General features: G+C 45.2%; 1 protein-coding gene across 3 annotated transcripts in view; it reads right to left on the bottom strand.

The window, feature by feature from the left end:
- klc4 (kinesin light chain 4) overlaps positions 1 to 25331 on the bottom strand; it is a 41153-nt gene that overhangs the window by 6054 nt on the left and 9768 nt on the right. For 2 of the 3 annotated variants that reach the window (XM_057343608.1, XM_057343607.1), the window contains exons 2-12: positions 17774 to 18036; positions 16600 to 16830; positions 16055 to 16124; positions 15366 to 15594; positions 13567 to 13654; positions 13387 to 13488; positions 6264 to 6437; positions 5874 to 5973; positions 4121 to 4170; positions 3975 to 4042; positions 11 to 119 (exon numbers count right to left, since the gene is read on the bottom strand). In XM_057343608.1, coding sequence (XP_057199591.1) covers positions 11 to 119; positions 3975 to 4042; positions 4121 to 4170; positions 5874 to 5973; positions 6264 to 6437; positions 13387 to 13488; positions 13567 to 13654; positions 15366 to 15594; positions 16055 to 16124; positions 16600 to 16830; positions 17774 to 18022 — 1470 coding nt within the window. In that variant the 5' untranslated portion in view covers positions 18023 to 18036. Of the gene's footprint in view, positions 1 to 10; positions 120 to 3974; positions 4043 to 4120; positions 4171 to 5873; positions 5974 to 6263; positions 6438 to 13386; positions 13489 to 13566; positions 13655 to 15365; positions 15595 to 16054; positions 16125 to 16599; positions 16831 to 17773; positions 18037 to 18872; positions 19750 to 25331 lie in introns of those variants that run through there. The other variant, XM_057343609.1, reaches the window with a different exon arrangement.

Below are 25331 nucleotides of genomic sequence, written 5' to 3'. Positions count from 1 at the left end.
GATGTTTTACCTGTTTGGTGAACCTCATGGCACATTCCTCCAGGATCTCAGCCGCTTCCAGTTTACCCTGTTTATGGTAGAGAGCAGCAAGATTCCTCAGTGTGCTGTTTACTGTGGGACTGAATACAAACACACACACAGATTCACTGGTTAGATAAAAGAAATGATCACAATTCAGCATGCAAACAGATGTAAGGCCACCATGATGTAGTCACTGTCAATTCGATTTGTGTAAAAAATGGGAGTATAAAGATTTTTTTACATTTATACTGATCATTAATGGATAATAATGAATGTAAGTTTACACAGAGAATGAGTTGAATGGCTTTGAAGTGTGCTGACTGTTTGTTACAGACATTTTTGTTTCACAGATTCACTTATATTTCATCGTCTTGGAATGATAAGGTTCTGTCTGAGTTCTGAGCAGTTTTGAAATAAGGAGCTTCAAAGTTTGTGCATTCCATTTGACTCTGTACATAAAGTTTTAGTAGGCTTTAGTGTACACAACATAAAGAAAAGAATCACAAGGTAAATAAGTTCTTAGAATAAGAATATGTGAATGTGACGAAGGAGGCGTGACGAGAGCCGTGGGAGGAGCAAGCGAGGCCGGTGATGCGATTGATAATGAGCGTCAGCTGGGCGCCACCGGCCTCGTATCTCCCACGGAGGAGATCGGAAGCATAAAAGGCCGAGCGGCAGGAGCATATGGCGAGAGAGGACCGGGCCCGGACATGTTAAGTTTTGTTTTGTTTATGTTCGTGTGGCCGGCAGTCGTCCGTGAGGGGCTGCTGGCCTGTTTTACTGCTGTTTATTGTTTATTTATTTTTGATTAAAATGTTTAAATGTTCATTGGTTCCCGCCTCCTTCCTTCCGTTTTATTGAGCTTTATTACAGCGGTGCCGAAACCCGGGAGGAAGGAGAAACATGCTGTCAAAGAGTCCTCGCCACTGAGGGGGATCGCGGTGCCGAAGAGTTCGGGCAGCGCGGACGAGAGAAGTCCGTGAGCGGCTGCCCGAGGCGGTGGTGCTGGCGCGTGTGCCCGGACAGGGCGAAGACCTCGCGCCGTGTCCTGGGTCTGAGGTGGGGTGGCTGCCATCCTCGAGGGAGCGGAGAGGTCAGCCCCGCTTGCCATGGGCCGGAGCCTGCTGCCATCCGCCGTGTAGGGGAGGAGCAGGAAGCGGGGGATTTCCTGCCAGCTGCCCTCATCCGGAGGAGCCATCGCTGGCCGCCAGGGGGCGAAGGAGGAGCGAGGGAGCGTCCAGTACCACCGCATGGCACCGCGAGGAAGAGCCTCTCGGCTGGTTGGAGTAGTATCTGACTGCAATATCGGAGGCTGCACTCTCAGGACTGCATTTCTGGGGACGCATTTCTAGGACCCTGCGACAACGGAAGTGACGAGTCGAGTGCATCGATCGAGTGCATTTCCAGAATGGACGACAATCAGAGTGTGAGTGTCAAATTTGAATGAACTTTTATTAGTTCAACATTAAAAACATTTAACATTTTATTGGAAAGTTAATGTAGCCGAAGTGAGTTGCTAAATAGTGTTCTTCTAATAAGCTTCTAATGCTGTAAAACGAGTTGTAAGTATATTCGTTTAGCGAAACTGTAGCACGACTGGCAAGCATATGTTGATTTTGTGATTATGGGATGATTATTAATTCTAGACCTAGCCAGCACAATAAACTGTAGCACTCTTCGTTGCGAAACCTTGTTAATTACTCATTGTTTTTCCATTTTAAGTAATTTAAATTAATCTTAATGTTTTAATTGTCTCGTGCTCAGTCAATTTGTTAATCCCACGATGCATGTCTCTTCATTTTGACACGGTTTCTATAATATTGATTGTTACATTTAACATCATAATAATTGACTGTTAAAATACCATGTGCTAGATTTTGTAATGTACTGTGTAGTCTATTCAAGGACACAGCTCAGTGCAGGCAATAGTCAGAGGTGTAAAGAGTACCTGAAAACCATACTTAAGTAAAAGTGCAGATACCTTGCAGTGAAAATTACTCCATTACAAGTTACAAGTCACCAATTCCAAAACGACTTCAGTAAAAGTCTTCGAGTATCTGATTTTAACAGTACTTGAGTATTTTACTCATACTGAATGTAGGCTCAAAGCAGCACTAGTCCTCAACTCTTAAGAGACATGTCAGTGAAAAACAAGAAACAGTCGATTCGTGAGGAGAGCAATTGCATTTATTTTCTTAAATCATAATATGACTGAACACCTCAAAATTGCAACAAATCATGGTGGACACCATAACCTACATCTATTACAAACACCCAAGTCTCATTTAAGCTCAAGTGCTCATAAGTAAGCCAACATTCTTCAAGAAGATCTCTTCAATATAACGGACAAATAAAATAATGTTAGGTAAAATTAAAAAGTCAAAGCCAGCGATTGTCAACTACCTGATAATGCACTCGTATTCACATAAAGAAGCCATGTTGACAAGTTTCAGTAAGTAAGGGCAAAATTCACAAGTAGTACATTCAATGCCCGTTAAATGGAAATATTCATTCTTCTGTAGCAAAAATAAACTGCTGCAAAAAAGAGATAGGTGCCATGCAAAATGTAATGTGTAATTGCATTAGTCATTACAGATGTAGTGGAGTAAAGAGTACATATACTTGTTCAAAAATGTAGTCAAGTAGAGAGTTGCTAATATCTTTAATACTCAGTACAACTACAAAGTAGCCAAAAAGATACTTAAGTACAGTAACTAATTACATTTACTCCAATACTTTACACCACTGGCAATAGCATGACAAAAGATGAATAAATAAATTGGTCAAGTACTGGGCTTCGGCCTAATTTAAGTCTATTTATTTATATTGTTTTTTGTGTGTGTGTGTTCAACTGTTCAATTGTGATTTTAAATAAAGACTATCTTAAATCTGCGCCCAGAGTCATCATTGTGTGGCTGCTTAGAATTTTTTTAATATAAACTGGGTTATTGTATTCTGTACTTGAAATGTGGTTGATCTAGTGACTAAAAAGGGAATACCATGATTTCTTGTTTATTTTAGTTATTATATTATGCTATTTAGTCACAATAATTACTCAACATTCAGCTGTTAGCAATAAGGTTTAATTGCATGAAATATAGTATTTGTGTGTAATAAACCTGTTAAAAACTAAGTAATTAGAATTGGGTGGATATACTGTCTAGTTGCACTTTTTCGGTCCTCAAAAACAAGGGTCCTTGGTATTACGGTTCTCTCCTAACTCCGATTCGATAGGTGGCGCTGTAAAAACCAATTAGGGTCCTAGAAGTGCGTCCCCAGAAGTGCGTCCCCGAGAGTGCAGCCTCCGATATTGCAGTCGGATAATATTGGGCTGGTTGAGGACCGAGCGACAGCGTGTCGGGGAACCGGACAAATTTTTTTTTCTTCCTCTCTCCCCTCTCCTGCCCCTGTCGCCCCTGGTGCTTCTGTCTCCGTTCTCTCGTCTCATCGGTCCATACCCCCAGGCGCTGGGGCCATTGGGAGGGGGGGGAGTAGGCACAGTCCTGTGGGTACCCCCCGGCCTGTGAGGGGCGATGGGGGTATGTGACGAGGGAGGTGTGACGAGAGCCGTGGGAGGAGCAAGCGAGGCCGGTGATGCGATTGATAATGAGCGTCAGCTGGGCGCCACCGGCCTCATATCTCTCACGGAGGAGATCGGAAGCATAAAAGGCCGAGCGGCAGGAGCATACAGGGAGAGAGGACCGGGCCCGGACATGTTAAGTTTTGTTTTGTTTATGTTCGTGTGGCCGGCAGTTGTCCATGAGGGGCTGCCGGCCTGTTACTGCTGTTTATTTATTTTTGATTAAAATGTTTAAATGTTCGCCGGTTCCCGCCTCCTTCCTTCCGTTTTATTGAGCTTTATTACAGTGAATAAACTCAATTTTGACAAAAAACGCAGATTGGACATTATCATTGCAAAGCTATGATTTCTTCAAGCTAAATTAATTTCTTACCTGTTTACCTTAGTGGCCTTATACCAGCCACCATATTCTCCAAACTGATTTCCATCTGTCAGCTTTCCCTGAGAGAGAGATGTCAATCATCCAGATAGATGAAACACACAGTATATTCTGTATACAGGATATTCACACAAACTCACTTTGCTCGCCTGTCTCTCCTCAGCATACATCCAGATGGGTTTATTTTCATCTGTGAACACAGAAATATCTTCTACTTTAATCATGTGTTCCTTCATCACTATGATCATATTTCACTAAAGAAAGTCTGATCATGTTTGCTTGTGCTGGACCTGGAGGTGTGCTTGCTTCTCTATGCAGAGTCCAGCCTCATGTGATTTTAAAGGGATTTGTGTGGTTCACATCTACAAACACACTGCAGGATTTAAAGCTTTATACATCTATACGTACAAACTCTGTAGCAGACATTATTTTGATTTTGTGTGTGTGTGCACGCGCTTTTATTGTATAAGATTGTATGTAGTTATAAACACCATACCCTAACATATACTCTTTAACCCTAAAAAAACTTTTTTACACATTTTGAATAAACTTCATTGACTGTAGTGTTTTTACAAATAATCACATCCTCAAAATTAGGTTTTGTTTGGATATGTCAGGCTTTGTCCCCAAAATAAAGTTAAGTGACCAATAGAAGTCTATGACTTGTCCTCATTTAGATAGAGAAGTAAATTTGTATATGTTGTATAAGATTTACGGCTGCTGTTCAAAAAGAGAAATATAGCAGTATGCAGTGAAATGAAGCAAACAGAATCAACTAATCTCCATTTGCAAAGATCCACATATCCCCTGTGTTTCATCTTGACATTCACTCCCATTCCCTCTCATCAGTGTAAAAATAATGTTCGTAAAACACATAAAAATACAAAACTGAAAAACATTTGTATAAAATATGTTGATTTATTGAAATGAAGTAAATAAAATCACTAATCGCACAATTATACAAGAAATCATCAAATCAAAGTGAAATCAATTGACAAAATAGGTTGGAGATTTTGAAAAGAAAAAATAAATTTCACATACTGTATGACTATCAGTTTCAAGAAATTGTTGTGTAAAATTAAGCAAGGAAAGACAAAAGTAGAAATGACACAGACAAAGCATCTGTTCAGCTGTTTGCACACTAACACTCTTTCAACATCATTTTTGCTTGACAGATTTCTATATTAATATTTTACTGTCACCTGTACACACACACGCACGCACGCACGCGCGCGCACGCACGCACGCACGCACGCACCCACACACACACACACACACACACACACGCACACACACACACACACACAGTATGTACAATATATGAAAAGTATAACATGTACATAGTTGGCCTAAAAGTGTTTGAAATTAAAATGACAACGTTTTGTAAATGTTGTATACACTTAAAAATAAAGGTGCTGAAAAGGTTCTTCGCAGCGGTGCCATAGAATAACCATTTTTGGTTCCACAAAGAACCATTCAGTCAAAGGTTCTTTAAAGAACCATCTCTTTCTTACATTTTTATAATCTGAATCTGATTTTTTTTTTTCGCCACAAAGAACCTTTTGTGAAACGGAAAGGTTCTTCAGATGTTGAAGGTTCTTTATGGAACCAAAAGCCATCGAAGACCCTTTTGAAGCACCTTTTTTTTTAAGGGTATAGGTTTCATTGGCATGTCTACATTTGCTTGTGGATTTGTCTGAATTTACAGTTGCTGATTGGTTGTAAATCAGAGATCAGATGGGCAGAAGAGATTGTGATATCAGAGGTGAGGGGTCGGCTGCTGAGGTCATCAATTCGTATCATTTACATCACGTTCAAAAAGAGAAAAAGAGAAATGAAGAAAAACAATTGTAAAAAAGCAGTAAAGGTGCTGTAGTTTAGAAATGCTCATACCATTGACAGAGCCAAAGTGCTTCTCATGAGCTCGAGTCAGGATCTCTTTATACAGAATCTCAGCTTCCTTGTACTTGCCCTGTTTCAGAAAACACGACGCCTGAAGGACAACATGAAATTTCACAGCATTACGAAAGGTTTCAAATGTAATTTCAGGCTTTTATTGTCATGTAACAAGTATCCAACCCTACTGGACACTGTTTTCACTCTTAACGTCAAATGCAACTATAAAGTGACCATTTTTGCCTACAGTGCATACAGTGTGTGTTTCTTAGCAAAGTACAACTTAAAAAATATATAAAATGTTACTGTCATTGTTGCCATGGAAAAGATAAATGAATCAATATTATTCTTTATAGTGAATATGAAGTGCTGCGGAATGAGATTCACCAGGTTGTTTTTGGTCTTGGCTACATTAGGGTCATCGTGTCCATGTCTCTTCTCATAGATGTCTAAAGCCCTGCAGTAATAAAACTCAACCTCCTCATATTTCCCTTGATTCTGACAGAGAAGAGCCAGATTATTCAGTTGCTTGGCCACGTCTGGATGCTCTCGTCCCAACACCTAAGCATTATGGGAAAGACACATGAATGAACGGTCACATACTGAGACGAGAGGTGTCACGTCACACTTTTATTTTGTCAATATTTTCTGTCAATATTTTCTGTTAGAAAGTGGCCTTCTAGTATAGACATGTATCTTTAGAGGGCTATTTGATTATTTACTCTTGTCAGGACTCTGTCCTTCCTGTCTTCGAGTTCTTTAACTCTATGGACAGGGTCGTGACAGAACCATGTCCTGCGGGTGTTTTGTGTGGAGACGCGTGGCTTTTGTTTACTTTGTGCCACGTGTCCTCCGGTCTTGTCTCATAGCCCCGCCCTCTTGTTTCCCGTATCTTTCCATGACTGTTTTATCCTCGTCACCTATCCCTCGTCTCTGTAATTATCCTCTGTGAGTTTTTCCCTATTTAATGTTCCCCTCAGTCTCTAGTTCCCTTTCTGTCGGTCTCTCGATGTTGTGTCGAACCGACAGAATGGGGTTTGTCTTGAGAACCTATCATCTTCTGAGTATTTAGAAAAGGCCAATGAAAATTGGCAAATGAAATTTGCATGCCGGGCTCCTCCCCGGAAGTCCGGGTATAAGAGGTAAGCCGGCGTGCTCATTCATTCACCTTTTGTTCTTCAGAGCCTACGCATCTGATGAGCTTCTCTACGATCTTTGGTGATCATTTTTCTGCTGGAATCTATGACGTGGACAGCGGACGGTCCCTTCCTGTAGTGACTCTCCCCTGGGCGTCTCGGCAGTTCCGGAGGTGTTCGAGCAAATTTCCTTTCTAAAAGAGCAAATTTCTCCAGCGTGGCATGTCCCGCTGTTCTCATCGGTGCAACACACTCATCGAGGAGGGGGACGGACACGATGCCTGCTTCCAGTACGCTGGGGCAGACGTTGAGGATACGTCCTGCCCGCACTGCGGGCGGTGATGATTCAGACGTTGCGTCACGGGTGGCTGTGTTCCCACGGGACTCAGCCACGACCTCGTTTGCTCCCCGTTCCGTGGCGGCAGGACTACAGCCCTACGGCAAGCAGCGAGGGTGATATGAGGATTACTGTGAGCGATAATCCGCCAGCCACTGGCTCACGGACCGTTCACACCTCGTCTCGCTCGTCTGACCGTTCCCCAGGAGACGGTCCGCCGTCTTATTCCTCAATCATGTATTCGGACACGATGCATGATGATGAGATGTCTCTTGCAGCATCGGGGGGTGATGTACTGCCATCCGACTCCGACGATTCCTCAGGCTCCCTCCCACAGGGGGTCGAGCCCAGGAAGAAGCGGACGTCGAAATGTCAGCCATGCTTTCCCGGGCCGCCGTGAGTGTTGGGTTGCAGTGCCCGCACTGCCTTTCCCGGCGCTCGCGGCTGGCTACATGGCGCCTCGGGTTTGAGCGCGGCTCCAAGCCGCGCCCGCCCCCAGTTCCGTGTTTACCGGAAGTGCATGAGGAACTTAGTAAGACCTGGAATGCCCCTTTCCGGCACGTTTCACGTCAAACAAAGTTCCGTCACCCTCTCTTCCCTCGAGGTTGAGACAGCTGGAGGATACGTCGTTGTCCCCCAGGTGGAGTATGCCGCCGCGGTTCTCGTGCCCTGGGGGGGCTCGACCTAGACTCCCGTCCAAAGCATGTGGGGTCTCGGCATCTCTGGTGTCAAGAGCTTACATTGCGGCAGACCAAGCTGCCTCCTCTCTCCACGCTATGGCTCCTGCCAGGCCAGGGCGTTGAGACAGCTCCACGAGGGTAAGACCGACCCAGCGCGTCTGCAGGAACTCCGCGCCGCCACCGACCTCGCTCTACGGGCGACCAAGGTGACCACGCGGGCCCTGGGTTGGACGATGTCCACACTTGTGGTCCATGAGAAACTCCTCTGGCCGATCCTTGCGCAGATGAGTAGCGCTGAGAAGGTCCGCTTTCTCGACGCACCCGTCTCGCAAGGGGGGGGCTGGTTGGTGTTACTGTCGAGCCGCAGCAGCCCTGCTCACCCCCCCGCCCGTCGGGGGGCGCGAGACCCGCACGCGGCCTCCCACGGTGGGTTCTCGACAGTAAAGAAGCAGTCCTTTGTGCCGCAACTCGGCCGCCTCGGCTGTCGAGTCCCGTGCACTGTCTGCTTCCCAGCAGCCCTGGTCCTCTTCGCTGTCTCCTCCAGGGGGGGGCCGCCAGAGCTGGAGGGCGTCGAAGAGGAGACCATCGCCCCATCAGCAGCCGCGGCGAAGCGGCCCTCATGGGAAGACCTCAGGGGGATCGAGGCTACCATTGGGCCCGACCCCAGCCACATCGCTGGGAAGTCGGATAGGGACGGATCCTGCCCCGTCTCTCCATCTGCTGGCCCCCTCCGGGGGGCTAGCAACCACTTACTCCTAAAAAGAGAGTTTCCTCTCTCTCTGGGTTATCACAGCCGCTCCCACCCTCTGCACGACGGTGAACGGCAAACTCGACGTTGCGTCATGGCGAAGCGCAATGTCGAGTATAAACACCAGCCCTCAGCACTCTCAGTCAGACAGTGCGTTGAGCTGCGCAGTCGCCAGGCAGGAAAAACAGCAGAGCCGATCTCCTCCCCGGGGGACCTCCCCTGGCAAGGAATCCGTACTGCTAGCCATCGAACCACCCCCCGGGGGGACGATGAAAAAGATCGTACCTTTAGTCCCCGTCTCATTTCTGGGAGCCTGTCCGGCTTCCCAGACTGTCAGGCTGGCTAGGGAAGACGATCCGTCTCGGCTACGCGATCCAGTCGCCTCACGCCCGCCAAGTTTCAGGGCATCCGATATACCTCAGTCAGAGGCTAGGATGTTCCCGTACTTCGGGCCGAGGTCGCCACCCTTCTGGTGAAGGGAGTGATCGAGCCCGTCTCACCAGCCGAGATGTTCAACGGGTTTTACAGCCTGTACTTCATTGTCCCCAAGAAAGGCGGGGGGTTGCGCCCTATCTTGGGTCTGTGTGTTCTGAACAGGCACCTACACAATAGCTGCCTTTCAGGTTGATCACGCAGAAGCGCATCCTGACGTCCGTCAGGTGTCAGGGCTGGTTCATGGCAATCGACCTGAAGGACGCGTACTTCATGTCTCGATCCTCCCTCGACATCGGCCGTTCCGACGGTTCGCGTTCGAGGGACAGGCATATCAGTACAGGGTCCTCCCCTTCGGTCTGTCCCTGTCTCCACGATTCTTTACGAAGGTCATGGAAGCTGCCCTTAGGGAAGGAGGTGTGCGGGTACTAAACTATCTCGACGACTGGCTCAGTTTGGCGCACTCTCGAGATCTGTTGTGTACACACAAGGACCTGGTGCTCCGGCACCTAGATCGGTGGGGCTACAGGTCAACTGAGAAGAGCAAGCTCTCCCCGGTGCAGAGCGTCCTCTTTCTCGGTATGGAACTCGACTCTGTCCTCATGAGCAGCCCCGCTCACCCCCCGCGGGCATCCTCGTCGGGGGTGGTCCCCCTCGGGTCAATGCACATACGACCGCTCCAACACTGGCTACAGAGTCAAGTTCCTTGGAGAGCGGCACACCGGCAGCAGGCGTATGGTCATCACGCTTTTCTGCCGACACACCCTAACCCCCTGGTCTCCATGACCTCCTTTGGGATGCCTCCCTGCAGGGTTGGGGTGCCATGTGCAATGGGCAAGCAGTGTCGGGGCGGTGGACGGGCCCCCGCCTGCGTTGGCATTTCAACTGCCTAGAGTTGTTGGTTGTGCTACTTGCATTGAGGAGGTTACTACCTCTCGTGCAGGGCAAGCACGTGCTGGTCCGGTCGGACAGCACAGCTGCTGTGGCGTATATCATTGGATTCGCTCACGGCAACTAACATGACTCGCCTGGCGCCTCCTCCTCTGGAGTCAGCAGGTGATCAGTTCCCTGCGAGCCACACACATCCCAGGCGTCCTGAACCAGACAGCCGATGCGCTCTCTCGTCAGTCGACGCCTCGCGGAGAGTGGCGACTCCATCCCCGCACAGCCGGCTCATTTGGGAGAGGTTCGGCCAGGCACAGGTGGTCCTGTTGCCTCCCCGGACTCCACCCATTGTCCGCTTTGGTACTCCCTGTCCGAGGCAACCCTTGGCACGGATGCCCTTGCGCACAGCTGGCCGCGGGACAAGTGGAAGTACGCTTCCCCCCAGTGAGCCTCAGTGCACAGGTCCTGTGCAAGGCCAGGGAAGAGGAGCATGAAGTGGTACTAGTTACGTCCCTTTTGGCCTAACCAGGACTTGGTTCTCGGAGCTAAGGCTCTGACAACAACTCCCCCCTGGCCGCTCCCCCTGGCGGACTGCTTCCCCAGGGGAAGGGGCACGTTACGGCATCCCAGGCAAAACCTGGTCTCCATGTCTGGACGGGACGAGGAGATCCTGAGTGACCCACCCCCGGTCTGGTTGGGACGTCACTCAGGCTAGGGCATCGGCCACTGGGCGGCTATACGCCCATAGGTGGCGCCTCTTCTCGTCCTGGGGCTCTTCTCGGCAAGAAGACCCGCGGAGTTGCTCGGTCGGGTACGAGCTGTCCCTTCCTCAAGAGAGACTGGGGAGTAACCTCTCCCCCTCCACACTGGGAATGTATGTAGCCGCTACGGCCGCTTATCTTGACCCAAGTGCTGGGTAGCCTCTGGGACAGCATGACCTGGTCATTAGGTTCCTAAGGGGTGCGAGAGGGTGATCACCTTATCCGTGCCCCGTACCCTCTTGCGACCTAGGTGGCGGGCCTCAAGAGGCCCCGCCCCCTTCGAGCCTCTCCGGGTTGCCGCTCTTTCTCAGTCTTGATAAAGACGGCTTTCCGCATGGTGCTCACCTCCAAGAGGGTAGGGGATCTGCAAGCATCCTCCGTGTCCACAGATTGCCTAGAACTCTGGGCCGGGATTCTCACGTTATCTTGAGACCCCGCCCCGGCTACGTGCCCAAAGTTCCCACCACTCTCCCGAGAGACCAGGTGGTGAACCTGCAGGCGCTCCCCACCGGGGAAAAAGACCCAACCTATCCGTGTTGTGTCCAGTACACGCACGGCGCCTCTACTTGGACCGCACGCAGAGCCCAGAAGCTCTGAGCAGCTCTTTGTCTGTTTCGGAGGTCAGCAGAAGGGAGGGCTGTCTCCAAACAGAGGCTGGCGCACTGGATCGTGGATGCCCTCGTTAGGGCATACCGATTCTCATTTCGCCCCTGCCCGTTGGGAGTGAGGCACACCCCTCATGGGCACTGGCTCAGGGCGCCTCTCTGGCAGACATCTGCAGAGCTGCGGGTTGGGCTATGCCCAACAACTCCGCAAGGTTCTAATACCTACGCGCGGAACCGGTGTCAGTCCGCATCCTGGCAAGGTGTGGGACCGGCAGCTGGTAGGGCGTACGCCTGCGAAAGCCCTTCCCCCTTCCTTAGGGGGATCAGCGGCTATTACGCCTCCCCTCTTTCCCCCACTGGGTAAAGAACAGGCATTCCATCCATCACTAAGCACCCTTCCAGGGGACAGGCTGGGCAGAGCAGCCCTGCCCCCTTAGGCCGGGGAACAGTTGAGTGATCTCCCAGATGGCTCTAACCGGACCTAGTGCTCCAGACGTGGTAACCCCCCCTCCGTGGGCTGTTCCGTCTGATGTATCCTCATGAATGGTTCCCACCTTGGCAACCCATGACCTCCCCAGGTGGACTCCCACCTTGCGGTTAACTCCTGCAGTCCGCACATCCTTCCCATGAGTTCTCCCCTGATGGTGAGACCATGTGGTGTCTCCACTAATTCCTCCCTACGGTAGGTAGTGGCCTCTGCAGCGTTTTTCCCCCGGGGGGGAATAATGCTTACCCAGTGGCCCGTACGGTGCCGGCACGGGCGGCTTCTCGCCATTTAGAGAACTAGGCCTCCGCCCGTGACGGCCGGTGACAGGGGCTTCCCAACTTTGTGTAAAGCTCTGGGTCCCCCTTCCTCTCCACTGGAGGGTCATAATTTCGCGTTAGCGTGTTCGTCTGACTTGCCCAGTCAACGTCGCTCCACAGAGATTGTGACGCGGCTCAGTGCTGTGGCGTTTTCCATAGGAACCCCATTCTGTCGGTTCAACACAACGTCGAGAGACCGACAGAAAGGGAACGTCTTGGTTACGGATGTAACCTCGGTTCCCTGATGTGTCCCTCATGCCACAACACTGGCCACCCACCTCAGCGGTCGGGGGAGGATGCTTTAGGCTCCTCAGACCAAAGGTGAATGAATGAGCACGCCGGCTTCCCTCTTATACCCGGACATCCGGGGAGGAGCCCGTCATGCAAATTTCATTCGCCAATTTTCATTGGCCTTTTCTAAATACTCAGAAGATGATAGGTTCTCAAGACAAACCCCATTCTGTCGGTTCGACACAATGTCTCGTTCCCTCCATCAGGGAACCGAGGTTACATCCGTAAAAAAGACGTTTTTGTCGGTTCATTGTTCTATGTTTCCTGTATGCTGTTCTTTCGTGGAGTTCTCGTTTCCTACCTTGTCTTGCCCGTTTTGTGAGTTTGGTTTTGTGTATGATTTGTAGTTCTCGTTTTGCCCCCTTGTGGGAAGTTTTTGTTTGTCTTTTGAAAGGTCTTTTGTTTATAGTGTTTTGTTACCCCACTGTGGGTTAATTGTTTTATTGTTTAAATAAATCATTTTTTGAGGTAACCCCTTCATCGCCTGCCTGCATCTGGGTTCTGCCTGACCATTTCATGACAACTCTCCAATTACCAAAACATTTAAATAATGTAAAGAATTGGTAAACGGTCATTTTTTGGGTGAAATATTCCTTGAAATTTTTATTAAAATTAGCTTTTGAACATTATTATTATTATTGCCAATGGAGAAGATTTTGATTAACTTTTAAACCTTGCAGTTACAGAGTAATAGCACCTAAGCCACAGTCAACACTGTTATGTTATGTCAGTTTCATAAGAAACTTTTGGTTTCTAGTCTAGTTTTTAAGTTTAAAAAGCACAAAATTCATAGATTGTTGAAAAACATATTGCTGTTAAAGATGACGATACCTTCTCTCTGATCTCCAGCGCTCTTTTACACATAGGTTCTGCCTCCTTGTATTTTCCTCTTTTTCCGTACAGGACCGCCAGATTGTTAAGGGTTGCTGCCACCTGCAGGAGTGATGAACACTGACCTGAGCTCATTTTTATGACATTTTCATATAAGACATATACTGAAGTGATACTCACTGCTGGGTGATCTTTACCGAGAGTCTTTTCTCTGATGGACAGGGCATCATTCAGGAGATGAGCGGCTTCCTTGTATTTATTCTGGTCCCTGAGCGACAACCATGAAGCTTATGAGAACAAACTCAGATAAGAGACATTTGCTGATATGGTTTTGGATGTTGAGTATCCTGAGATCAGATGTTAAAAAGTCATGATATACAGGCAAATAAAGTATCAAACATGATGGATGAAGTTCTGTCAATGATGACTACTTTTGAAACTAAATGGTACATTTAGTCATTTGGCAGACGCTTTTATCCAAAGCGACTTACAATCGAAAACAATTGTAAAGCAATAAAGCAATATTCACGAGAAGTGCCAGTAATACAAAGTTAAGATGGTGTAAGCAAGCATACAGAGAACATTAGAGAAAGAATAGAGAAGTAGAGTTTTTATGTTTTGGTAAAGTTTGAACCAACTTTATATCAGCTTGACAAAGGTTGGTCCAAGAAGTTAAAAACAGTTAAAAAAAATGAAAAATGCTTTCGCTTTGACCATTTCTAACATAACGTTAATCCTTTTAACACAAGGCTAGATTGTTTTAGCATGAAGCTAGCGATAACATGACGCAAACATGTTTTAGCATAATGCTAACAATATAACTTGATGTCCCCATTAACCATTTTTGGCGTAAATGTGTAGTAACCATGTTTTTTGGTTTATTGGCAAAAACATGGTTTTACTGCAGTAACCATGGTTTTTAGATTTTAACTGCAATACAAACATGGTTCATTTTTGTGAGGGTTAATGGGTTTTAACAAAAATGTTTTTTTTTGGATCTTGGCCAAGGTCTCAGAAAAGTTGTGGTTTCCTCCAGTACTACTATTATTATTATTTTTAATAATATTTTTTTTAAATTATGATTTATGTAAAGCTGCTTTGCAACAATGAAAATTGTGAAAGCCCTACATAAATAATATTGAATCGAAATGTATTGAAGAGCCACACACTTGCATCATTTAAACATTAACGGTCATTTCGATTTTTTACTGCCTGACATATTACTTGAGGGGTTTATTTATACTCTTTCTTTACTTATACCTTACAGATGTGAGAGTAAACAAACATTTTAGTGAATTCTAATCAATTCGGCTCGTTTAAATGAACGGACCCTGATGTTTGTGAGTGTATCCAAAGAAGCTTTTGATTGTTGTCAAAAAGGATCTAAAAAAATGGACATCCAGCTAAACGTATGTGGTAATGTTAAGCTTAAAGCTAATGTTTATTTATCTGTCAATAAATATCTGCTTTAAATCCTCTATATTGTGTTGAAGTCTGGTTATTTATGTCATTGACTTCAATAAAATGTCTGTACAGTGCAGTTTTTCAGTTGTTACTGTGTTTTATACATATTTAAATAGAAAATTACCCCAATTATGGATAAAATTGAATTGTTAACAGACAAATTAAATCACAAATTAATTTAATCTCCCATATAAGGGAGGATATGTTTAAATTAAATTAGAAAAATGATTTAAACAACGTGCATGTTTGGTCATTGGGATGTACTGGTCACGTTCCTGAAACATTATTTGGTATGTCGTTGCAACGAATATTGTCTGGTCCAGGTATGTCCTCACAATGTAACTGTGTTAACTGGGCATGTATTGGCATTAAGCTAACATGGTTTAACACAGTCTAGCATGTTTTAGCATGATGCTAACATGTATTAGGAGAACAACACAGTCGCTACATTGAGTTTCAGATCACATTAGTCTGAATAATATTTACGTGAGTAGAGTTTAAGCTTGAATGCAGACCTGTAGACCAGGGCCAAAATATTTAGCATGGTGGCTACATCAGGATGATCGTGTCCAGAGGTTTTCTCCAGATCCTCCAAAGCCTGTTTACAGAGTGGCACTGCCACTTCATATCGGCCCTGAGAAGCATACTGAATGACCAGGTTATGAAGGGTCCTGAGACGGGCCGGTATCTCGTATCCGCCTTGCTGAGCGGCGGTGACCGCAGCACTGTTGTGCTGGTGTGGGCCTGGAGAGAGACACAAACAGACACTACTGGAAAACATGGATTGATTGACTTAATTCAGTTTGCTTTGATACATGAGGATGGTTTCCCAGACAGGGATTAGATTAAGGCAGGACTAGGTCTAATTTAATTAGGACATTTAAGTAGTTTTTACTTACAAAAACATTACTTGTGTGCATTTTGAGACAATCACACTGATGAACTTTATTTTATTTTATTCAAGGACTTAGTCTTAAGGAAACCACCCCATAGAGTCTCCAATGTGGAAAAAACAACACGGCTACATATTAGACGATTGGTGGAATTTGTCCAACAGAAAAATCAGAGGTGGTTACAGTTATTGTACTACAGTAGAAAACTGAAAAGCTGAAAAAACTCTTCAACTGTGGTAAAGTGTTGTAGACTCATGAATTTGCTGAAAATCTTCCACTTATAATGTTGCGTAAAGTTGGTACTTGCTTACCATGCTCATCTTCATCACTGGGAAACAGTTCGCCCAGTGTGTCTTTTGGAGTTTCACTAGCTTTCTCGTCCTTATATAATAAAATCAAGCAATAAATCAATTAAAAGCATTGAAAATATTCCATTCTTTTAAATGTTTTGTTAATCTGTCATGATTTCATTTAGTAATTAAATTTGCTATTTATAATTACAGGTTTTATACATGACGTATTCAAATATTCTGTCTTCTGCTATTTAAGGCGACTTTTATTCAAGCAGGAACAACACAAATCTAAAATTCCATAACATTTTTTTATTAATTACATTTTCCACAACACACAAACGTAACTCCCACACACACGCACGCACACACAGTTCATTCTGTATGACTTATAAGCTTGTTTTCTCATGGGGACCAAAAAATGTCCCCACAAGGACAAGGATTTTGGATACTGCCATCTTTGTGGGGACATTTTGTCCCCATAACGTAGGGTTTACCCTTCCCACACACACACACACACATGAATAACCCCAGCATACATGTAGGAAGACATGCAAGTGTCTCACCACTGGAGTGACGCCGTCATCATATTTCTTGAGTTGGTTGATAAACTCTAGATGTTTCTTCTCCTCGTCCAGCTGGGCAACATTCTGTTCGCTCTTCTGGAGTTTCTGCTGCGTGTTTGCCAGTTCATCTCTCAGCCACTGATTCTCCTGACAGAGCCGTCGCACCTGAGCTCGTAACTTCTGTTTCTCAGACTCCGCCACGCTCAGATGACTGGCCAGAGCCATCATCACCTGAGCCAACACATTGTCTTGTTTTGACCAAAATCTATGGCAGTACCAGAATGCACTGTGACAGGCAACTAAGATGACAGCCAAACCTTTTATTCAGAATACGACATTGAAAGAAAATTGTTTCATCTGCACTTTGTATTGTATTACTAAAGGATGCATACTAAAGAAAATTTGGCTGAAAATAGAAATAAAACAAATCCACAGCAACTTTGACATGCATGAGATTCTTGCTCAGGTGAGATGCACCAGGAGAAAACAACATTCATGCATACTGTGCTCAAAAATATAGTTTATATTTGTGTGTTCCTAGTTCCATATGTGTGACATACTGTACTTACAAGCAATATTTACTGTAGATGTTTCTTTAATAAAGACAACACATGAGTACAGACAGACAGTGAAAAGTAACCCAACCCAAACTCATGATGCTTTCAGTTTCAGTAGTTTGTTTGTGTAAACTTAATATTGCACTGATCAATACAGACATCCATAATTCTATAGAGAACAGAATAGTCATTCAATTAAAACAATATTTTAATATTGTGGTTTTTTTTTCCGGGTCAGTGTGTGCAGAATATTTGGTTTCATTTCGGACAAGAATTTCCCTCAGTAGTTTCATTTTTGTACATTTACATTTAGTCATTTAGCAGACGCTTTTATCCAAAGCGACTTACAGTGAGTTCAGGGAGCAATAAGCAATTGTTCTGTGTAGTTAGCTTAGCAACAAGGCTTTTAAAATCTACAGTGAAAGTGTGTTACTTCATAATACATTTAAAAAGGCCTACATTTACTTCAGATGTTCCATTTCATCAGCACAAGCCCTTACAAGGTCACTGCAGGACTGAAGCAAAAGTATTGTCTCGCATGTCAGCTAATGATTATAATGAGCTTCTAGACTGGCCAGAAATAATGCCCCTGAATGATGGTATGAGAGATTTCTCACCTTCGCTTCACCCAGACCCAGCTCGATCATCTCCACAGACCGGCGGAGGATGTTAGACTTCTCATGAACTGAGCTGGCCTCTTCATCCTCGTTCAAACACTGGATGGTCTCCAGCAGACTCTGAAGGATAGAGTTGTGTTCACTCTTCAGAGCTTCCAGACCCTGGATAACCTGTTTAGTGCTGGAGAGGATCTCCTCCTGCGTCAGCTTCTCCAGTCTCTCTTCTCCAGGATAAACCATGGTGGTCATGAGCTGTTGGACATCTGTGGAAAAGATGAAGACTGCTGAGGCCTTTGTGTTAATGTGCTTCAGTTTCAGAACGGGTTTTGGTTTACTGTTCTTCTGTCGTTTGCACATTTACTTTCTAGAAAGGGTCATCATTGGCTCCCTGTGAGCCCACATAGTGGATGAGTTGATTTAACATTTCTCATCCCTTCTGAAACAGCTACTGTGTACCAACAACCTGCTTATGGGGCAACACTTATTCAGAGGTTAACCCAGAAATAGCAGTTTTAAAGGTCCTCTAATGTAGCCCTTTTGCAACATGTAAGATAAATCTTAGGAGACCACAGAATTTGTCTGTGAAGTTTCAGCTCAAAATACACCACAGATCTTGTATTATACTGTGCCCTACAAGTCTATTTTTGCCTGTGAGGAAAAACAGGCTGTTTTGGTGTGTGTCTCTTTAAATGCAAATGAGCTGCTGGTCTCCGCTCCCTTTCCAGCGAGCCAGTGCTCCCAACAACAAAACTGAAGAGAATGGAAGTCTCATCTTTAAAAACCAAACACATTGTTTTGTATAAGTGAGAGTACATAAGACAAACGTGTTATTTGTTTAAAAACTGAGCACGCTGTTTTCTGAGTGAATGCACAAAAGCGTTACGTCTTTAAATCTGGCACATTGCTATTATAAGTGAAAGTTAACATGATAAACGCATCATATCTATAAAAACTGAAAACATGCACTCTATGAGTGAATACACAAGTGCGTTATGTCTTTCAACGTGCACATTGTTTTTAAAAATGATAATACATGGGTCAAACGTGTCATATGTTTAAAAACTGAAAACATGAATTATGAATCCAGCATTTTACTAACATTCGTTTGTGAAGCATCCCAGTGTAAAGTGACTTCACCTGATGTCTTCTGCACATTCCGTTGAGAAATCAAACTAATGAGGCTCAGATGTCGGGAGTAAATGAAGACTTATGTTCAGTCTTGCATCCAACAACAAAACACCTTGTTAGTTTACAAAACATTCTTGTAGCTCACTTTAAGTAGTCCAGCGTGAAAACAATGGCGGACAGTGTACAACTCGATGAGGGCGGTGACAGCAGAGTCCATCAGCAGTAATGGGCAGGGCTTAATCAATGTGACGTCAGGTTACTGAGAGAACGCCAACAACTCCTTCAAGAGGACAGTTGAGGTTTATTGGGGATTTAAAAAAAATGAATGGGCGGATTTTTATCATTCTAGGGTGGTTCTGTACATACACCCCTGACACAGATATGTTCAAACAACATTTAAAAGTGCATTTTCTGGATTAGGGGGGCTTTAAACTCTGAAATCTCTTCAGCATAGATAAGGAGTGTAGCTCAGTGTAACAGAATGTGCAATGTCCACAAGACGCACGACAACTGAATATTAAGTCCACAGGAACGGAACACGAACACACGTAACACAAATTAAACCGGACAATAAACTAAAGGGACAGACAGGCTTAAAGGGGTCATATGACACGGCTAAAGCAAATATTATCGTTTGTTTTAGATGTAATGCAATGTGTATACACTAGGGATGTTCATTTCGGATCATTTTCTCAACCGACGCTCGTTAACCGAACATTAACCGTCAACTGATAAGATTTTGATATAAATCAGACGTTGAATAAAAATACAGTTGCCGATTGTCTGTGACTCAGTAAAAACACCAACAACATTTTTTATGGGTTTATTATGAAAGTGCAAACAGTAGCATACAAAATGGATCAACAACGATCACAAGAGAACCTTGATAACAAAGAACATAATATAATTCACAATATAAATTAAGAATATAATTTCAAAATTTAGAAAAATTTAGAAAAAAAATATAACAAATAACATACTGTAAATAGGCATACACTGAAAAAAATCACAAATTAAATAGTTAACAAATTAAGATGACAACGAAAACAACGTGAATTATTTTTAAAACTTTTTTGAAGAACAGGTATACTTTTTCCGTCAGGCTAAACTTTGTTTGTTAAAATAAAAGAGCTGGCCTACCTCAGTCAAAAAACTTTTAGTTTTTATTTTAAAAAAAAGGAGCATATCCACATGCTGCGGGGTTAACTTAACTTATGCCCGCGGCAGAAAACACCCTCTCGGAAGGTACGGAAGTGCCGGGAACACAGAGGTAACGCCTCGCTAGAATGGCTAGTCTCGGGAAGCGGGTTTCATGCGATCATCCAAAGAGGGCGGACTGTCTCTCATATAAATATCCACCTCTTCTGGACAATCAGTGATTTCTCGAGGGGCGCTGTAGTTATCTGCCAGGAGCAACAACATGGCATTGCTCTTGCTGCGTTGTTCATCTCCAGCTTGCGCAGCCGCATCCTTCGACACCGCTTGTTCATCTTCTGTAGTGGCCATTGCCAAAGATGCACACATTTCTGTAAGTTTAGCTTCTTTCTGTTGTTTTGCAAGAAAAGGGAGATGTTTATGGCGAGGATCCAGGTAAGAGGCGATCAGTGCAGGTTTGGCCACCAACTCATCCGCGTCAACCTGTGGTGAACAATTAATGTAATTTAGTAATGCATAATAATAATTTTAATATTAATAATAACAACAACAACAATAATAATAACAAGTTAAATAGAATAATAACTACCTCCATGCGGTCACTTAAGGACTGCCGAACCTTTGCCTTGAACTCTGTTACTCTGTGTCCGTCATCCTCAGCTCTCATCAGGTGTGTGTTCAGGAGGCTAAAGGTTATGGGGTAAATGTTGGAAATCGACACATTCTTTTCCGTTGACATGATGGTGGTTGCACATTTCAAAGTTTCCAACACGGGCGTAATTTCCGTCATTATCTGCCAGTATTCGTCTCGTATCTCAAGGGTTCTGGCATCTTGCAGCTTTGTTACCGTTCGGTCATGAAAGAACCGCTGTAACAGCCCACCTTTGTTCAAGAAGTCTTCCGAACATGCCACATACCGAGTTCCATCTTGTTTTACACGACTGAATGAGCTGGTGTTTCGGAAGTTGCATTTGACTTGTTTAGCTTCCAGTGCCTTGCATGCAGGGGTGCTGTGGTTAAAGTGCCTGACAAGCCGCCCAGCTGCTACAATAACGCGATGCACAAACACATTGAAACCATCATTTACAGCGAGCTGTAGTGTGTGAGCAAAACAGGGAACCGAGTCCCAGTTCACCCGTCCTGGAGAGTTTGCAGCCACGATGTTGCGTGCATTGTCGTGAACACATGCAGACACTTTCCCATTGAGGCCCCAAGTCTCCACAGAATCATTAATTTTAGCTGCGAGGTTCTCAGCTGTGTGTCTGCTTGGCATGCTCTGCGTTAGTAGGACGGCTGAATTAAATTGCCAGTCATCATCGATGTAGTGACACGTTACTGTTATATAGCTCTCTGTTGTGAGTGCCGTCCAGCAGTCAGTCGTAAAGTGTGCTTTCGAGTCGTGATTTAAGCGTTTTTTTCCCTCTCCTCGTACAAGGCTTCAATTCTGCGGGTAACGGTAAATCTTGATGGGATCCCGTAATTGGGCTCAATATACCCAAGTAGCTCCTGAAATCCTTCACCACATATGACACTGATGGGCAAAATGTCTTTTACCATCGAACAAATTCTCTTTGTAATCTCCTCAGATCGCCGCGCATCGCATTTTCTCCCTGATAACATGGACAGCAAAGTTTGTTGTCTGTCATCACACGATGCTTGTGGATGTTGGCTTCGCAAGTGATACTGCATGGTGCTTGTACCACTGCTGTATTTTAATACCGCAGAGCATATTTTGCAAGTTACCTCGTTGCCCTTTCTGTCGAAATGCTCCCACACATTACTTCTTTTCGCTCGCTTCATTTTGCTCCCTCAGCGAAATGTCTGTTGGCACGTGTGGCTTCACGCGCCAACGTCTTTCACGTGTTGACGTAAGTTAACAAGTATGTATTAGCACATTTTTCGTTGTCATGCAGAAAACATGAAAATCTATTATTTATTATCTGAATTGTCACACCGAAACAGAATTTTTTTTTTTATTAAAAAAATTAAACAGTTTAACTGATAATATTAATCGGTCAAAGGGTTTTACTATCGGTTAACGGTTAAACGATTAATATGAACATCCCTAGTATACACGATTTAAGATAAAAAAATGCTTGCATGTTTGTATCTCCTCTTTGCATGGCCTCTCTGAAACGCGAAGATTTTTTACAAAGCTCATCGCTCTGAAAAGTGAGGTGTGCTATGATTGGCCAGTTAACCAGTGCGTAGTGATTGGTCGAATACTGCAGGCGTGTGATGGAAATGTAACGCTTCTTACCATATTTGGAACATCAGGTTCCAAAGCAATTGTACTGATAGGTACGCCCACCTTACTTGCGTATACATTTGGGCAGTCTTATTCAAATCATCCCACGAACTGATGTAGATTTGTGGGGGTGTGGTTACATGAGGCGTTTCAGGCAGGTCTGGGTGACCATTCGCTTTTGAATAGAATCCATCTTTTGTTCCGACACTTTAATTTTTGCAATTTTACGTGTCTAATATACACTGCGTTCCAAATTATTATGCAAATTGGATTTAAGTGTCGTAAACATTTAATTTTATATTGTTCAATTAAACTTATGGATGGTATTGTGTCTCAGTGCTCTTTGGATCACTGAAATCAATCTCAGACACCTGTGATAAGTAGTTTGCCAGGTGAGCCCAATTAAAGGAAAACTACTTAAGAAGGACGTTCCACATTATTAAGCAGGCCACAGGTTTCAAGCAATATGGGAAAGAAAAAGGATCTGTCTGCTGCCGAAAAGCGTCAAATAGTGCAATGTCTTGGACAAGGTATGAAAACATTAGATATTTCACGAAAACTTAAGCGAGATCATCGTACTGTGAAGAGATTTGTGGCTGATTCAGAGCACAGAAGGGTTCGTGCAGATAAAGGCAGAATGAGGAAGGTTTCTTCCAGACAAATTCATCGGATTAAGAGAGCAGCTGCAAAAATGCCATTGCAAAGCAGCAAACAGGTAATTGAAGCTGCTGGTGCCTCGGGAGTCCCGAAAACCTCAAGGTGTAGGATCCTCCAGATGCTTGCAGTTGTGCATAAACCTACTATTCGGCCACCCCTAACCAATGCTCACAAGCAGAAACGGTTGCAGTGGGCCCACACATACATGAAGACTAATTTTCAAACAGTCTTGTTTACTGATGAGTGCCGTGCAACCCTGGATGGTCCAGATGGATGGAGTAGTGGATGGTTGGTGGATGGCCACCATGTCCCAACAAGGCTGCGACGTCAGCAAGGAGGTGGCGGAGTCATGTTTTGGGCTGGAATCATGGGGAGACAGCTGGTGGGCCCCTTTAGGGTCCCTGAAGGTGTGAAAATGAACTCTGCAAGGTATGTAGAGTTTCTGACTGAGCACTTTCTTCCATGGTACAAAAAGAAGAACCATGCCTTCCGTAGCAAAATCATCTTCATGCATGACAATGCACCATCTCATGCTGCAAAGAATACCTCTGTGTCATTGGCTGCTATGGGCATAAAAGGAGAGAAACTCATGGTGTGGCCACCATCCTCCCCTGACCTCAACCCTATTGAGAACCTTTGGAGCATCCTCAAGCGAAAGATCTATGATGGTGGGAGGCAGTTAGCATCAAAACAGCAGCTCTGGGAGGCTATTCTGACATCCTGCAAAGAAATTCAATCAGAAACTATCCAAAAACTCACAAGTTCAATGGATGCAAGAATTGTGAAGGTGATATCAAAGAAGGGGTCCTATGTTAACATGTAACTTGCCCTGTTAGGATGTTTTTGATTGAAATAGCTTTTGATTTCAGTAAATATGACCTCCTAATGCTGCAAATTCAACAAATGACCATTTTCAGTTTTTTACAACCTATGAAATGTTTTCAAACTCTGTTGTGCATAATAATTTGGAACAGTGCATTTTGAGTTTTTCATTTTTTAAATAAATACTGTTGTCAGTGGGAGGTTTGTTCAATAAAATTCCAAATGTACCCTAACTGTTGATTACTTGAAAATTATACTGACTGTCATTTGCATCGACAAATTAGGAAAACCAGAGAAAGATATCATTTGCATAATAATTTGGAACGCAGTGTATGCATGGGCAATTTATAACACACCAAAGACAGAAATACACGTATTCGTGCCATATGACCCCTTTAAATACACAGGGGAACATAATCAGGTTAAACAGAATCAGGTGAGGGACTCTAAGGAAATCAGCCACAGAAGACAAAACCAAAACAGAATACAATATAGTTTGACATTACGCCCCCCTCCGGAACGACGCGTCCTCACTCCTGGGAGGAGCCAGGGAGCCTGGAGCGGGAGGAGCCAGGTGGTGGTCCAGAGAACAGCCAGGAGGAGACCCCAGGATGGAGGATGGAGGTGGAGCTGGGGGAAGGAGGAGCCTGACTGAGTAGAAGGGGCGGAGTGACAAGGTGTAGCCGGAGGATAGGAGCCCCATGGCGACGGATGGTTGACGACTGACCAAGGCGGAGCCAGAGACAAGGGAGCCTGGTGGAGCTGGTGGGCTGACGGGACATGGTGAAGATGAGGGAGCCAAGGTGTAGCTGCTGGGTCAGAGGGCCTAGGTGGAGTCCGGGTCTCAGAGGCTGGAGGCGGAGACATGGGATCCTCAACCCCTGAGGTAGCTGGAGAACTCGAAGCTCATCCGACCCAAGGCGCTGGAGTGCAGAGAGTGAGCTGAGGCATCTCCAGGTGCCAGCAGACCCAGGGCTGATTCACTTGCTGGCAACGACAGAAGAGGCGGGAGTGGGAGGCTGGGCAGGGCATTCCTGGAGACTGGCGATGGGATTCTGGCTGCTGAAGAGCTGGGCGGGGCCAGCTGAGACGAGGAGGAGCTGGGCGTGACCAGCGGAGACAAGGAGGAGCGGGGGCGGGAGCAGCCAGTAATCCAATTCATTGGCACAGTCTATTATGTCAGAGTCCAGTAGGCCTATTAGCTCACCCTCTGCGGCAGCAGTGTGGGCAGGGCTTCCCTCTAGCCCCTCGATGTCCACAAGGACTCCTATGGCAGCACATGGTGTTTCCGGGTAACACACCTGGTAAGACGTGTCGTGGAGCTCAGGCTCCGGGCGATGATCCGCTCTGTCGCTCCTTTAAGCGATGGCTCCTCGATCGCGGCAGGCATGGGCTCTCTGTCTGCGGTGGGCTCTGGCAGAAGCTCCGTGCAGTGGGGTGATGGCAGGCTGCACTCTGGATTGGAAGTGGGGCTGGAGATATCCTCAGCAGGGCAGACAGAGAAAAACAGTCCATTGCTCTCCACAAAAGCGGAGAATTTATCCCGGG

The sequence above is a fragment of the Triplophysa rosa genome, linkage group LG10 (genome assembly GCF_024868665.1).
Source record: "Triplophysa rosa linkage group LG10, Trosa_1v2, whole genome shotgun sequence".
NCBI classification, from domain to species: Eukaryota; Metazoa; Chordata; class Actinopteri; order Cypriniformes; family Nemacheilidae; genus Triplophysa; species Triplophysa rosa.
This window is presented reverse-complemented; position numbering and strand designations above follow the sequence as displayed.